The sequence below is a fragment of the Prinia subflava genome, chromosome 1 (genome assembly GCF_021018805.1).
Source record: "Prinia subflava isolate CZ2003 ecotype Zambia chromosome 1, Cam_Psub_1.2, whole genome shotgun sequence".
Classification (NCBI taxonomy): Eukaryota; Metazoa; Chordata; class Aves; order Passeriformes; family Cisticolidae; genus Prinia; species Prinia subflava.
The window spans coordinates 136,696,228-136,712,325 of NC_086247.1; the positions used below are offsets into that span (position 1 = coordinate 136,696,228).

At 40.7% G+C, this 16,098-nt stretch overlaps 1 protein-coding gene across 14 annotated transcripts in view; it reads left to right on the plus strand.

The window, feature by feature from the left end:
* The window catches only part of KIAA1217 (KIAA1217 ortholog), a 333,490-nt gene that overhangs the window by 273,256 nt on the left and 44,136 nt on the right, over window positions 1-16,098 (plus strand). For all 14 annotated transcript variants that reach the window (XR_010082495.1, XM_063413849.1, XM_063413878.1 and 11 more), the window contains one exon: window positions 11,389-12,221. Coding sequence is in view for 13 of the 14 variants with exons in the window: in XM_063413849.1 (XP_063269919.1) it covers window positions 11,389-12,221 (833 nt within the window). In the remaining variant the exon portion in view is untranslated. The remainder of the gene's footprint in view (window positions 1-11,388; window positions 12,222-16,098) is intronic.

A 16,098-nucleotide genomic window follows, 5' to 3' on the forward strand; every position in this document is an offset into this window, starting at 1 on the left:
CAATCCAGAGCAATTAATATTGCTTCTTGACTTTCTGAGAGGTGCTTAATGCATATATGTCTGTGATACATGCTGTGATACTTTCCTATAGCTGGGAAAAGGTCCTTGCTTAAATTGGGACAGAAACAAGGGGGAAGCATGAGGTTTGAATTACAGGATAGAGAGACAGACTGCAGACCTGACGTAATAGTTCAGTTTTGCAGAACCTTCTTCACGCAGCTCCAGTGAGAGTTGGCTATATTTGCTCTAGTAAACTTAAAAAAAAATTGAGATGCTTGTAGAGTTTCCAGCAGAGGACTTCCCACTTTTATTTGTTTGCCTTTAACTTTTTTAATCCCTAAAAATCAAAAGTTACAGATTATACTGATCTGCCATCACTAAACGATAGGCCAAAAATTTACTGCTTGTATGCAAAACATATGTGTGTATACGTGATATTAATACACAGGTTACAAGACAACACTGTTCTCTTGGGAGCTCAGGTGCTCCTCTCTGGGCTGGTTCAAAGGCTTTGTGGACAGGTTGGTCACACTGGAAGCTCCAGATGTTCTAGTGAGAGTGCTGCTTTGCCAGCAGTGAAGCTGTAGAGCTGTCTGTCCCCTTTACTTTGGTGCATTCTAGCCAGTAGTGATGTGCTCTGTGGTGTGAGAGGGCTTTGTTTGTTTGTTTGTTTGCATTTACGTTGTAAGAACTAGGGAGTCTGGAATAAGTATAAGAGAATTTTATGGTACTTGTGTTTACACCAAGGCGTATCTGTTTTCACTGCACGCCTTTGGAATCAGTAAACAGAGGGAGTACAAACAATATGCATGTTTAGGAGAAGATAGTGTGGTCTGCTCATAATCTCAAATCCAGTATGTGTTAGGCAGCCAGAACTGTTCTGTTCCCTCCCTGTTTGTTTAACTTGGCCTCTCAAATTCAAAGAGCCTCTGTAGGATTTTCAGTCTTCAAAGAAACACCACACATATCCTTGTAGGTATAAACATGGGCAGTGAGCTGGAGAGCTGATGTGAAAAAGTCAGGGGCAGTTTGAAAGAGTTTTTCAGGGTCATGGAGAGCACAGTGGAGTGCAGTGGCAGCAGCACAGCCTGGCTGGATGCCAGTGTGTGTCACCTTGGGTGACTTTGTGAAGGAAAGCAACTCGGGGGGCTGTGTTCTGCTCCCTCATTTTTGCCATGGGGAAGCAACTGAGACTAGGGTCAGGATGAGGTAAGAACAATTTTTACTTCTCTGCTGAGTGATTGGAGGCAAAACTAAGCATCGCTCTCCTTTCATAGAAGATACTGACCTTGTGATGGTGCCACCCTAAGCAGAGAGAAGAACGATGCTGATGGCAGTTCCCTGGCTGCCTTCATGAGCCTTGTGTATCAGAGCCAGCAGAGTTAGGAGATCCTGCAGTCTACTCCACAGATTGGCCTTTGTCATCTCAGACTGTTGCTTTCTTGGATCAAAATTAGAAGCTGGGTGGGCGATAGGACTGGCGATGTGGTGTGAGACCTTCCTTGGCAGAAAAACCCCTAATCTCAAAACCCAAATCCACACCCAAAATTTTAACCCCAAACCCCCAAATACAGGAGAAAATATGCTTTCTTTGTAATTCAGCTCTAAAAGCTGTTATCAGCAAACTGTCTTTCTATTTGGATTCTGCTGGACTGAACTAACTTGTTGAATTTAAGCAAAACCCCATTGACTCCATCTCAAACTTTGTTCTGGAGTGCTAAGAACAAAACCAAGTCTTGAGTTAGTGGCCAGCAATCACCATAAGTGCTTCCCTGTTTTCTGTCAAGGAAATAGTTGTTTACAGCACTATAAGGCATTAATTACTTAATTATTTACATCCATTAAAGTAATATTAGAGGAATAGGAACCAAAAGAGCTGTTATCAGGAGTAGAAAGAACTTTGATCAGTAGTCAAGCCATAAGTTATGTCTATGCTTCATGTATGTACCCCACAGTAGACTTCAAACTATTCTCTGGCTTTAAAACTGTGGGTTCTATTGATATTTAGTCTTTAATGTTTTTTCTGCTTCAAAATGAGGGAAACCAGCAGAAAATAAATTGATGTGATGAGCAAAGTGATGGAAAGGTCCAACAGACCAACATTGTTAATGATGTAGAAGGCAGGCGGGTGACTGGCATTACAGGTCTGTGGTGACGTGAGCCTATCACTAACATTAACATTGGTTTTAAAATCCTAAATTAAACTGAGCTTCCAGGCTTGGTCTCAGTGAAGCATAGGGGGTTGTGCCTCTTAGGGGCATGCCCTTGGTTTACACAGGCGCTTGAACTGTAAAGGAGTTCTTGTTCTGTACAGTGCTTTATAAAAAAATATATGGCAAGTAATTGTACAATACATATTGGGATAATACATGGCAAACTAGATAATGCTTGAGGGCTCTGATAAAGTAATTGAAATGGAAAGTGATGCTTGAATTGTTCGTATACATTGTTAGAAACTACAAATTAAGTTACAGCCTTGGTAATGATATAACTGTGCCATATTTATGATGTTGTGCCTGATATATTCTAAAATTAAAAGCAGATTAATTCATCTAATGAAAAGCTTGTTGTATGCATCAGACATACATGAATATCATGTCATATGTATGCAGAACTAGTTATATCCCTGTCTGATGTTCTGGGATATACTTTGTCATGCCAGAGTCCAATTACTGAAAATGTGCAGCCTACCAGCTTGCAATTCATTGCAGGGAAACTTAGCAAAATACAGTCATCTTTTTATCCTGCATGTTAGTACAGTAATTTCTCACTTCAGGTTTGTTAGCCTGTAAGGAAGAGCATGGATAGAAGAATATTCTCTGCAACTGCTGAAAAGCACATCTGCCAATAAAGTGTTCTAGGATAATTTGCTTGATTTTTTTACTCTTGATGTTTCTGAGTCTGGTTGGTCCATCAACCTAAGCAGCTTTTTAACTAGGTCAAGTATATACATCCATTCATTAAAAGGGGATGCCTGACTGGTTAGTTAAACATGCCAAATATAAACCAGATGCTTGAATGGTAAATTACCAATGCATAAATTACCAATCCTTTACCCCTACACTGCAAGAAACAAGTCTTGACTGATTAAATTTGAAATAAAAATAAATAGGTTTAACATTGTTTCTGTGTCATAATAATACTTTTTATAGTGCTAGTGCAAATATTTAATAAAAATGTTTTAAAATATTTTACACAGAAGCTGAAAAGTAAGCATTTAAGACAAAATGGATTTTTTTACATTTCTGGAAAAAACTGATTATATTTCACTATATATATGATTTTGTAAAGTTCTAGTCAAGATCAATAATGGCATACAAATTTACGGCATACATTACAAATCAGAATTCACAGCATCTGTCTAGAAAGCTGGACGACTTCTCGGATGCTGGGCTGGGGGTAGTAAGGGGTGGAATACCTGGAATTTTAGTTTTGGCTACCAGACCTGCTCTGATTTTTCTCCTGTTACTTAAATGCTTAGTGTCAAATTGCCATTTCATAGCAGAAATGAACAATGCGTCCTTCACTAGTGGCTGAGACTGAGAGCAGTACTGTGAAACAGAAATGCTGCTCCTCTAATGTCCCATTAGGACTGATTCTGCACAGCAATATTAGCTCATGACCATATGCTTAAATCGTATTTTTATTCCTTTGAATGCCATTTATGATGATAGAGGCAATTTTTTACTTGCACAAAAGCAAAATCAGACAAAAATCGAACCAAGAGCAAAAGATCCAACCCCCCAAAGCAGAAGATAACTGCAGGAATGGGAAGGGTTTGTGTCACAAGATTTTCCCTTATTATATTTAATTATCATTTCTTTTAGGCTGCAAATGCTGTCTTTTTAAGGAGACAATTTCCATATTCTGTGGTCTTTTCATGTGAGGGCATAGAAGGAAGTGAAGCATCTTTTCTGTTCTAATTTTTGAAAATGTTCTTTATCGTTGAAACCTTCTCTATTGTTTCCTCTTAAAATCAACAAAACAAATGAAACCCAACAACCAATCACAATGGTTTATGTGGTGTGCTGCAGAGATAACAATGGGATTGATTTGTGGGGACCCTGAAGTTCAGGTTACCGAGTGGCCCAGGTGCCTGGTTAATGAGTAGACAGCTCCTCCACGGGAGGAGCCTGTGCTTCCTTCTACAGCGGCACTACCAACCTGAGGAGGTGAAAAGCTTCTAAGCATAATAACTACTGGATTTTCTTTTTCTAGAATTCTGTCTACTATGTTTGTTAAATAGTTGGAGGTCTGTACCTGTTGGGGAATGAATATGTACAGGTGTCATAGTGTTGCCTTTGAAATACACTGTGTTACTGAAACAGAAGTTACTCACTATTTCGTTTATAGCTTTCCCCTCTGTGTGTCTCTTTTGTGGTTCACTCCATAATGTTAGTCTCTTTCTATGCATCTTATAAGCACACATTAAAAAATGATTGAGTGATTGAATCACAGTGTTGCACAGTTTGTGACTGGGTGACATGCCAAGGAGGTTATTTAGTGACTAATTTCGAAGGGGAGGAGAAATTGCAGGCTTGTCATGTGGAAAAGTAATTCAGTATATTGAAACAGCATTACTTAGATGGCCGGATAAAGCAAGATGGCCTGTTCTGAGCAGAGGGAACAAGGAACATTTTTCCTGCTTCAAAACCTTTTGCAGAAGACATGGATGTACAAAATATTATACCATAGGCCAAAGATTGAGATTCAAGACTGAAAAGAAAAAGTGCCTTATTAGAAGAAGTGGAACCAAATGTTCATCTCACTGCTGTAGCCATTCGAGTGATTTCCTTAAGAAACAGTAAGTGACTTTAATTATTTCAAAGCAAAGATCTTATCAAAGATTGTTTTATTGGTCTGTAGGCAGCAAAGTTATCTAAGAGTGTAATAAGAGTGTTAGTGTTTTAAATTGTGAAAACAAATACTCAGGCTAGCATCTGGATAGCTGAAGAAATTATGCCCAAAACATCAGACTGTGTAGGATTTGTTCTGCAAACTCTCCTTTCTGCTTGTTTGCATGATCCATCTTCAGCATGCACATTGACTTACAGGCAAGGTGAAGCAATCAAACACTATTTTTGATATTACCATTACATTTGTTTTGTGGTTAGCTTAGAATTTTATGGATCTGTTTTACATTTAGTAAAAAGTGAACTAGGTATTCTTTGTTTTCCCCATGGGAGCTTTTAGGATATGGTATGAATTAAGCTTATATGTAGTCAGGGATATAAAAGGACATACTGAGACATGTAAAATACCTTGAGGTAAAACATTTGGATTGCTGTAGGGATTCATACACAAGTGTGCATTAAATATATATGTATAAAATAAGGACAATAATGTTAAGAATGTGTTTGATGCTCTGTGGCATGGCAAACGAATTGATGGTGTGTCTGAGCTTCAAGTCAGTGTATTGGTAACCACAGTATGGTGTCCTAGAAATTCTGCTTTTGAGGATCAAATAGTGCTTCTGCTGTAACCTCTGTGCACACCTGCACAGCTGGGAGAAAGATACGGGGCCTGGATGTCACAGTGATACTGAGCAGTATGGTAACAACACCTGAATATGGTTCATTCAGAACGTCTCCTTTCTGGAGGGTCATGTTTATGTCCTCCAAATTCCACCTTCAAAGATAGTGACCATCCCCCTTCTTGTTCTCCTGTTTTGTTCATGTCAACTTCTAGCTAACTGACTGTGGCCAAAATAAAAAATAATCTATGAACATATAAACTGGACATCTGAATGATTTTACCATCACTAACCATCACAGACTCATCCTAAGAAATATCTTATATTGGCTGATCGTGTTATTGTTCATCAAGGGAAAGAAGAAACCATAGAATTAAGAGCATAAATGGAAGAAAAACCCAGTTATTCTCTTGACATATCCACCATATATGTAACCAGACCCTAGAAAGTTCCTCTTTCATAGATGTTCTGAGTTTTTGTCTCAATTCTCCTTTCACCATAATACAGCAGTTTTTACAGCTAGGCATATACCAGAACTATACAAAAGGACCAAAAGAACTGAAACCTAGCTGCATGCTAATACAAGGAAATTAATTATAAGTGTTGAGATTTCTTAGGGAGCTCTGCAACTCCTTTTCTGGAAAATTATCCAGGAAAAAATAATGGAAATATATGAAACATGTTTAGAACAGCTAGCTGGGTCTTGGACTTCCTCATTCATTGGAAATTTGAACGTTTGAGATCAGTTTTATTTTACCAGCGTGTGGTTCCCATAATGAAAACCAATTGTGAACCCTGGCAGCTCCTAGAACCTTTTACTGTGGGGCCAGATTCAGCTGAGGCCAGGTTCCAACTTAGGCAAGGTCAGTGGTTTCATGGTCTGAAATCTTTTTTTTTGAGTATCAGAGGGCCCATTCTTAGCCAAAATTGCCAAGTAAACTTCTAGTCTGGAAGCACTGCCAAGGAGTGATGGCCATTGGAACCCCAGCATGTCTCACTGCTTGGTGACCCCAAACTACCAAGCACCTGTGCTGCTGCAGAGAACATGGAAGAGTTGGGGTCCCCACCCCAGATCAGACTCTGACCAAGCTGACCCAGGTCTATGAATCTGGAAAGCCAAAGCTCTAGAGCACTCCAGGGATGTCTGGTAAGAGTAATATCACTGTAGAGTGATGGGTGCTGCTGGGTGGTTTTTTTCCAACTTTTGTCTTGGCTGATGTTTTTACGCAATGTTTCAGCTCTCTTTCAGCTCTCTAAAGTTGTCTCCTCAAAGTACATATCATTGAAAAGTTGCTGATCAGAAACAGCTAAAAATTATGCTAATGTGTTTGAAGTTTTCAAATATGGCATTGGGCAGCAGGAGGAACCCACAACTGCAACCAGCATGATTTTTTTCTGTAACGACCCAATAGAATGGGGAAATTTATAGGTGCTAAGAGGCATTCTATGAGAAAGCAAGAACAGACAAGTGTGACAGCCTCTCAGAGATGTCTGCTTGGGCTTCAGACAGATTTGGTACAGATACTTAAAATTCTTATTTAACTGTTTACAAATTCTGCAATTTTCAAGTGCACTTTTTCTTATTGTAAATTATCTTATTTTAGAAATATTAAAACTGTATAAAAGTTTTTGGCTTTTTTTCAGAAATAGATTTGTGTTTTCAGCTCTTCAAATCCAACTGGAATGAAAGATCAGTCATGACAGAAGTGTTATCATATAGTGCAACTAATGGTGAAGCTGAGGGTTTTGGACAACTAGTACAGTAAAGTTGCCAATTTATTTTTATGAAGAGAGAACAAGCTAATGGGTTCTATTGTTGTTGGATTGAGGGTTCTTTAATTGTCTTTCCTCATTAGAAAAGTGAAGGATTGCCTTACTTTTTAGAGGACTTTTTTTGGTTGAGCCATTTTCATAAAAGATCTCTTTACAAACAGCTTAATTTAACAGTATCGTAACAGTACTTAGTATTTCTGTAGCTTTTTCATCACAGACTCCAAAGTCTCAATAAAATTCTTTGCAGGTGTCCTGTGTTGGATGAGCCAGCTTACAGAGCATAGGAGCACTTTCACAGGGAAGTGCGGGGTGTCAAAGGAAGAGTAAGAAAAGTAATAGCTTCACATGGCTGAGAGGTGATTAATGGAGTCTGTTGGGACCTCCCCAGTGTCTCCAAGAGGGTGCATGGATAACCTCCATCTTGGGAGCATGCCTCTGTGTAGGTGTTTTGGCAGTCTGAAAATCTTGGAGCACAGTTGCTTGTTCTCTGGTGACGTAGAGGAGGCTTAGAGGAGCAGTGGGAAAGGCTGCCAGGTCAGAAGCTCTGGCCTGCTTTTCTCTTTGCCCGTGTTTCACACTGATATCTTAGCAGATAGGGCCTGAGTCAGGCTGTGTCTGGAGTGCACAGGGCTGGCGTGGTGCCGTGCGTCAGCGGCAGGCTCGGTGCCGGGTGCCGGCTGGCATTGCCGCGCCGTGTGAGCGGGCACGGCCCTGCCTGCCCTGCCTGCCCTGCCTGCAGGGAGACCGGTTCTGCTGGGCCCCTGTGCCAGCCACCAGCAGCAGGGCTCCTCACACCCACCCAGGTGGATGGATAACTGGTTTGATGACTTTGTGCACATAGACGTTTTCAAAATATTGCAAGTTACTCAGTGTGCCAACAGGCTTGGAAATAAAGAACATGACTGCTTGTATATAATGTTGACTCTTTAGTATATAGAGTCTCTGTTCTAAAAAAATTAGCAAAATCTGTATCTCATAGACTTAAGTCTTGTTAGACTGGCCAAAACCCTCCACAGATGGTGTTTAAAGATGGTGTAGTCTTTTTTAGTACAGTACATTTTTCCTCGAATGTTTTATACAGAAATGGTCACTAGCTGTTTGCCATATTTTAAGGAAATAAGGATTGATAAGACAAGTTTCCATTTCGAGGATGTAAAGTCTGTAGGCAGTAGGAACAAGGAAGAGCTATGTGCTGAAGAAAACCACGCCCTCAGGCAAGCGTATTACATGGCTGCAGTCAAAAAGCACATGATCCTGTGCTTGTACTAAAAAAATCTTCCTTTTGCCCTCAAAACAACTGTGTGTGGCAGCACCCAGTATTTAGAGGCTCAGATAAACCAAATGTCCTCTTTCTCTGTCCCTGAGTCATGTGAAGTCCAGGAACATGTGGCTCTAGACAGCCTATGCAGAAGAGTATGGGGTTTTATTGAGCAACATGAGGGTTTTGTGGTGAAGGACAGAAGATGAAAAACAGCACAGAAAGTGGGATATGTATGAGAGAGAGTAGTGTGCCTAGACTATCACACCAAAGATGTACAGATGAGAAAGCAAGAAAAGACCATTGTGCACATTTTTAAACTTACCATTAGCAAAGAATCTGAAGAATCTGGAGAAGAGAGAAAAGCAGAAAGAGAGGAAATGCCATCCATGTGGCAGAATCCACTGTAATCCACCAGGTAAAGCTGCCTGGCTGCTGGGGACCAGCTCACATGGGAATCTTTCCTGTGCACCCTGAACTCTCTGTCTCCAACAGTCTCCCCTTGGGTATACTCCAACCACAGCCTGACTCCTGGCTTAAAATAGCAGGTGTACTTTTCAGAAAGGGGTTGTGTGCCCAGGTGTTTGTGCCCCGCCCAACCCAAGGCAGCCTTGATTGAGGCTCTGTACTCCAAGCACTATTTTAAAGCAAACATAAATGACGTTACATAAAACAGTACTCACACACAAGATTTTAAGCAATAGCTCACTCCCATATTCAAATTATTTTCCATCTTAAAGTATTCCATTTAAATGATGTTAAGGTGGAAAATAGGAATTTTTCTTTGAAAGATTGCTTTGACTTATGAGAAATGAATGAGCATATACAGGAATATGAAATCCAGAAGTTAGGGGAAATTAAACCTGCTGCTTTCAAATTTTCCCATGGAAATTTTCTCCTCTCTGCAACGCAACATTGGAATTTTCCTCTCACTGCAACCCAGCATATCCCAGTGGCTATGGTTTCTTTGACAGATACTATTCCATCTGTTGTAGCTTTGTCTGAAGCAACTAAAGAGGGCATTGTGTAGCGTGTACAGTAGAAATCTAGGAGGATTGTCTTTCTCTGGGTTCTTCTCTTGGTATAAAACAACTGTATCTTCCTGTTCCTGAAGACATGATCCCAAAGCTGCTCAACCCAGTAGGAGTGCTTTTGTTCTGCTGGCCCAGGGCCAGAGTCAGTGCAGACAATATAGCTTAGTATGTTGCAGTGGTTCTTCAAGCCCATAGAAAACGATGTTGAATTCCCTCTTACAAAGTGATTCAACTGTTTAGTTATATTTTAATTATATCTTATTTTAAACTCTGGACTAGACTATTTCTCTGTACAAATGAAAAGGTTATGCCATGTTCCTGTTTGGTTTCATAATTTTCATCTGGCTCATTTATGACACATCCCAGTGCACACCTTTGTTCTGTTACACTTATTTATTATTACTGTGGCCACAATCAGATTATCTCCTTTCTTCTTTCTAATACCTGATACTCCAGACTGTTGATCTCTGGCCCTGGGGAATGTCGTTTCTAATTCCTGAGTGCAGAACCTGCTGTGATAAGAACAGCTATTGTTTATATACTGACACTGCAATTCCCTTACCAGTGGAAAAACCTGTGGTGGACAGAAATAATCTCTTGCTTCATCTGCCATGGATCACTGTAACTACAAAGAATCCAGTAACATTATAAAAGCAAGGGGTGAGAGGGGAGAAAAACTGTGTAGATTTCAGATCAACAACATCCACTGTACATTATTTTGTGCTCTGTAACTTTAGGAATGTGGAGTCAGGGGGAGTGATACACAGTTTTCTACAGTCCCTTGGAGGTGATGGAGAGGGAAGCTGAAATTGTCAGCATGAATTTTAGAAACTGTAATTTTTATTTTTTTTTAATGTAGTTGGTCCTTAGCTGACTTTCTCATCTCCCCATTCATCCATCTTACCCCAAGGACACCAGAGTAGGCACATGATGCTTTTTAGAGGGAGAACTTCTCCTGTCTGTCATAGACAGTGTTCAGCCATCCAGAGGGCTCATGGCTGGGCACAGTGAGGTTCTATGCTCTCAAAAGCACACATGTCCATTGCAGATTTTTGCCGAGGCCTCTCTTAACAAAGAACTAATACATTTGTTTTGGAAGTTTCCCTTTTCTTTTCCTTGCTTGCTCATTGCTTACTGCTGCTGTTTACAAAACTATGATAAAATGTTCAATAACTTTTTGAGCATGTGCTTCACACACCCTCTGAATCAGTCTTATCTTTGCAATGGTGTGTGTTATATAGGGTCAGACTGTTTTCATGTAAGTTGATTGTGTTATACTCAATTAATGTGTGTATTTTTCTCCTATGCCTTGCATATCCTTTGTCTAATAAAGACCACATCAAGTCATTAGCAGAAGGTTAAATCCTGCACTGAAGAAAATGGCCACTTAGTTGTAATATTTATTTTTCTTGTCTAAGGACTTAGGTATGTTTGTGATGCCAGAGCATCAGCATTTTTATCCTGCTTTGGAATAGGTGAGCTCTAGTCTGTGTGTCTGATCAATAAACTGTTTAAGTTTGTCACTGCCTACATGTACGTGGAACACCTGGCTCTGCAACCCCTGATTTCAGCTTCAGTGGCTGTGAATATCAGATAAGGTGAGATGGTATTTGCAAAAGTAAAAGCATTTTTAAACCTCTCACATTCCCTTAACATACAGCCCATTTTATTGCTGTTTGTAGTTGTTATTTTCATCGGGCACTGAGGTCCCAAAGTGTTTTATTTATGCAGATGTAAAATTATTTTGTCTCAAGGGTTTGTTTTTATTTCCTAATTTTCTGTAGACAACTCACATCATGTTTTGCTCATCAGTAATTTTATATCTGAGGCGTTTTTCCTTTTCTTTCCAGATGCAGAGGGAAATTGCTTATACGGGACGAGATGGCCCAAGTGGTTCGCGCCCGGGCTCTGCCGCACACCCTCTGCACGCGATGCCCAGCTCTCCCCCCTCCACGCCGGTGCCCCACTCCATGCCTCCCTCTCCGTCCAGGATCCCCTACGGTGCGGGCCGGCCCGTGGGCCTGCCAGGCAATGCCACCATCCCCAGGGACCGGCTGTCCGGCGTGCCCGCCTCGCGCTCCATATCGCCCAGCCCCAGCGCCATCCTGGAGCGGCGGGACGTGAAGCCGGACGAGGACATGAGTAACAAAAACCTTACCCTGATGCGGAATGAGAGTCTGTACGGTGACCCCTACCTGTTCCACGAGGGGAGGATGAGTGTGGCTGCGCCGCACTCCGGACACCCCCTCGATGTCCCCGATCACATTGTAGCCTACCATCGCAGTGCCGTGAGGTCGTCGAGCGCTTACTGCAACCCCGCGATGCAGCCTGAAATGCTGGAGCAGTCCTTGTACAGACAGAAGTCGCGAAAGTACCCGGAGAGTCATTTGCCCACTCTTGGCTCTAAAACACCTCCAGCCTCCCCCCACAGGGTGGCTGACATGAGAATGATCGATATTCACCCTCACCACGGCCCTCACATTCCCGCCCACACCCTCCAGCCTGACAGGTCTTCCCCCAGCCGCCAGTCCTTCAAGAAGGAGCCGGGACCGCCTGTGTTTGTGGATGCGAAGGCGCGGAGTGCTGTCGGCCTCCCAGGCATGGCCGAGGCAATGCCCTCCCCCGTGGACAAGCAGGCCTTTGGCTATGGGTCACCCACGATGCCCAAGGACAAGGAGACAAGGTAAAGCAGAGCTGGGGCTTAATTTATGCAAATGAGAAACGTTCCTAATCTGCACATCGTTTGTCGTTTTAGACTCAGGGGACAATGTAATGTGTAGGAGGCTGCTGCACCCGGCTGCAGTGTTTATTAGCTGTCTGTCGAGGTAGTTAGTAATTTAGAGATATGACACCATCCATTATTAATTTGAAAGTATTGTCAACTCATGATGAATCCCTAGTTATTTTCATTTGTGTAAATTTCAGTCATTGGAAAAAATATAATAAAATAAAATGATTAACTAGGATTTTTCTTTGCAGACAGCCAGATCATGTTACAAGAACAAATGATGTTCTGTTCCTGCTAATAAGGGAATATATTTCACCCCCGTTAAGAATGACACTCTGATATTACAATTTCGGTTCTTTATGGAGTGAAGTTTTTCTCATCTAGTGTTAGGAAATAGGAAGAATTTATCATTACTGTCTTATCTTCTGTAAAACATGAATTTGCATAAAAATAGGAGAGTTGTTTACAATAATGTTCTTTGAGGGGAAACTGCTGAGAAAAGCAAGTCTGTCCCAGGGAAGAAATCGAAAGATGAATACTGTTCACAATGATTTTTCCAGCATCACAAGTAGTTGGTGACCTGACTGTTGTTAATTTTTGTGCTATGACAATGATGACAATGATCTCTCCTGTCTTTTTAAGGACCAGATTTACACAAAGGTCTGTGAAGGCTTCTCCTGCCTTAGACCCTGCCCTGGGAGAGAAAAATCATTACACTGCCAGGCGGTTGCTGTGTTGCTATTATATGAGCTGCGTTAATCTCTAGCATATTGTTTGTGCTGTTAACTTTTATAGAGCTCTTTAGGGAAGTGAAGATGAATAGCTGGAAAATGCTGAGCCCATAGAGGCCAAAGGTAACTGCTGATTGCCTTAAGACTGGGAAGATATGGAGCTTCATACAGACCTAGGCTTCCCCTCTATCGGAGCAACTTGCTCCATAATTAGTTGCTGCTTACCATGATTGGCCAGAAAAAAAAAAGTGGGTCATGAGGTCCACTGGTGGGGAAAAAATGGAAGAAAATAAAGAAAAACAGCCACCCACAAAATTTACGGGCTTATAACTTGGTAGTTATGACGTATGTGTACAAGGTAGGGCATATTACAGTCTAAGGTCAGTGAAATTGGATTTTTATGTATCTGTTTCCAAGAGAAAGTTGCAGGTATCTGAAATTTCATTTCAAACCACTATGATTACATCTAAGAAATTATTTGAAGGAAATTAGCCAATTTTATTCCATTTACAGATTGAAAATTTTACAAAGTTCATGATAGGGATTGAAAATATGGAAGGACACCAAAAATTTTCAGTTTATGCAGTTTTCTGTCTTCTCTCTGGACATTTCAACTGTTTACTCAACTACACAGATATGCACAAGGCTGTGTGTTTTTGAATGGAAAAAGAGAACTACACAGATAGTTCTGCAGCTCCTTAAAAGGGAGTTTTGCAGCAGGAGCTTGAATCCTGGTCCCAGAATGTATTAACAATGAAGAAAACAGCATTTGCATAATTGCACTTCCAAATAAATATGTGACCTTAGAATTCAGCGTGGTGTGTATTAGTCACATGACACTGAAAGAATAATTTTAAAGCTGTCTTTATGGGTTGGGGTTTTTTTTTAACCTTGAGGAAATGTGACTTTCTAAAAAATAATTATAAATATCAAAAGCAATTCATGCAAATTGGTGTGTTTTCTAACCACTGCAATATTAAGAATTGGGTTTGAGTTCTACAAACACAGAGTGCTCTGAGCTTTAATTTAGCTTTGTAATGATTTCATAAACTTTGAAAGCAAACATTTTTTAAACCATACTAAACTAAACAAGGGGTTATCCCTGAGGGGTGATGTACATAATGGCAGAAAGGTATCCCTCTACCTTGTTTTGTAGGACTTAGAGTTTACACCCATAAACAGTATGGGCTTGATTCTGTGAGAAAGAATATTTTGAGGATTGTAGAGATAGGGCTGAATTCATTCTGTTCCAGGCATGGTAAGATGAGGTGTAGGCTGCTCTGTTGTGTATGTTACCCACTTGCTGATGCCAAGAGCCTGAAAGCCAGGCCACAGAAAGCACATGGCAGTGTGTTCAGTCAGCCTGCATGCAGAGGTGTCAGCTGCGGGCAGACTGAGGAGCGCTTAGCCTTGGAGCTACTGAGGAGAGAGGTCTTTTTCATCTCTGCACTGTGGCACGAGACACTCCTGACTCATTCAGGAGCAGACTGAGGGCCCTGCAGGCACCAAACCCATCATCTCGGCACTGTTGTTGCTTTAATCCCTAGTGGAGTGTGCTAGAGCAAAGAAAACTTGTGTCATGACTTCATGGAAATTTCCTTGCAGTAGCGCTGTCACAACCTCAGGACAATGCAAGTCGAGATATAAATCAGGGGAAAGATTGAAAGGGACAGGGACAATGTCAGAAGTAAAAGTGAATCTCTCTTCCCGTCTTGATTCTCCTTCAATTTTGCAGTCCAAGGCTGAACTGGGATATCTCTGTACTTTATCAGAATATGTTGGGTACTTAAAGCAGATAAGAACTCTCATTGGCTGTATCCTGGTTTTGTTGAAGAAAATGGTTCCATTACCTTTGGAACATTAGCTGCAGCAGATTTGGATCTACAAGAGATGAAAACTGGTGTTTCTGAGCTCTTCTACGGGAGTTTCCCATTTTAATTTAACGCTGCAGAAGCCAGTTTCATCAAGCCTGTTATTTAAGGCAGAGTTGAGAGGGATTTAATTGCTTCATCTAATGCTTTCTTGTAACTGTTTCACCTTGGCTATTTCCAAGATAACTATTGTGGTATAAAGCATTGACTAAATTCTCACAGTTAATTCATTTACCAGAAGAGTCCCGTATGAAGCTCTTTTAAAACATGGAGATTTAAAGAAATAAAAGATGTTGGTATTCATGCACAGAAAAATATTGGAAGTTATAACAGTTACAGCAGTTCACCTTCAAAGGGTCATCATCTCTGATGATGAGTAGAAGGTTGACTGGAAGAATGAGTAAAATTTTTTTGTGTGTGAGCATGAGTTGTTTAAACAGCGATTTGCTGTCATATTTTTGGATGGCTCATTTATGTAGCTTGTGGGACATTTCTGGAAGTTACTACAGGCAAAGCAGATGTTTAAATGTTGATAAATTGGAAAAGAAGCTGTTTATCCAAAAGTGCATTAAATTAAATGCTGTTTAACACAAAATCTTTGCATTTGTAACATATGTTGCAAAATTCTAGATTATTTGATACTGCTAAATATGTGTATAAGTGCTCCCTCTCTAAAGCAGCAAGATAACTCTGCAGAATGCTTTTCCTCCAAAAGCATTTTCAGGGTGTACTATGGTCCTGTTCTGCCTGAACACAACTTTTTTCATCTTCTTTTTATGCCACACTAGTGAGAAAAGGTGATAGTTTTATTGAGCAAAAAACGTGATCACATCATTGGCTCATGGCTTGCAGTTCAAGATTAAAGTGTAATGGCCATGTATAGATTGTTAGATATTGTTCCCCCACAAAACCACTTTAGTGTTTGATATATTGAAGTATGGATGGACTCTGTGCACTATGAAAAATGGGCTTACTTTGTAAAGTCATGAACAGTGAGACACTCCATCAGCAATGCACTGAGCATTTTATAAGGGGGGCCTTACAAATACGCTCTCTCAGACACTTTCCATAGGGCCAAAACTGCATATTCCGCTGTGAAAGGTGTTGAATAACCAGGCAGAAAAAATGAAGTCAAATGACCAATACAGTATGGAGGAAAGGTAAACTGTATTTTGTCTTCCTTCTGTTAGAGGAGCTGTTTGTAGGAAGATGAGATGCAGGCTCTGGGAT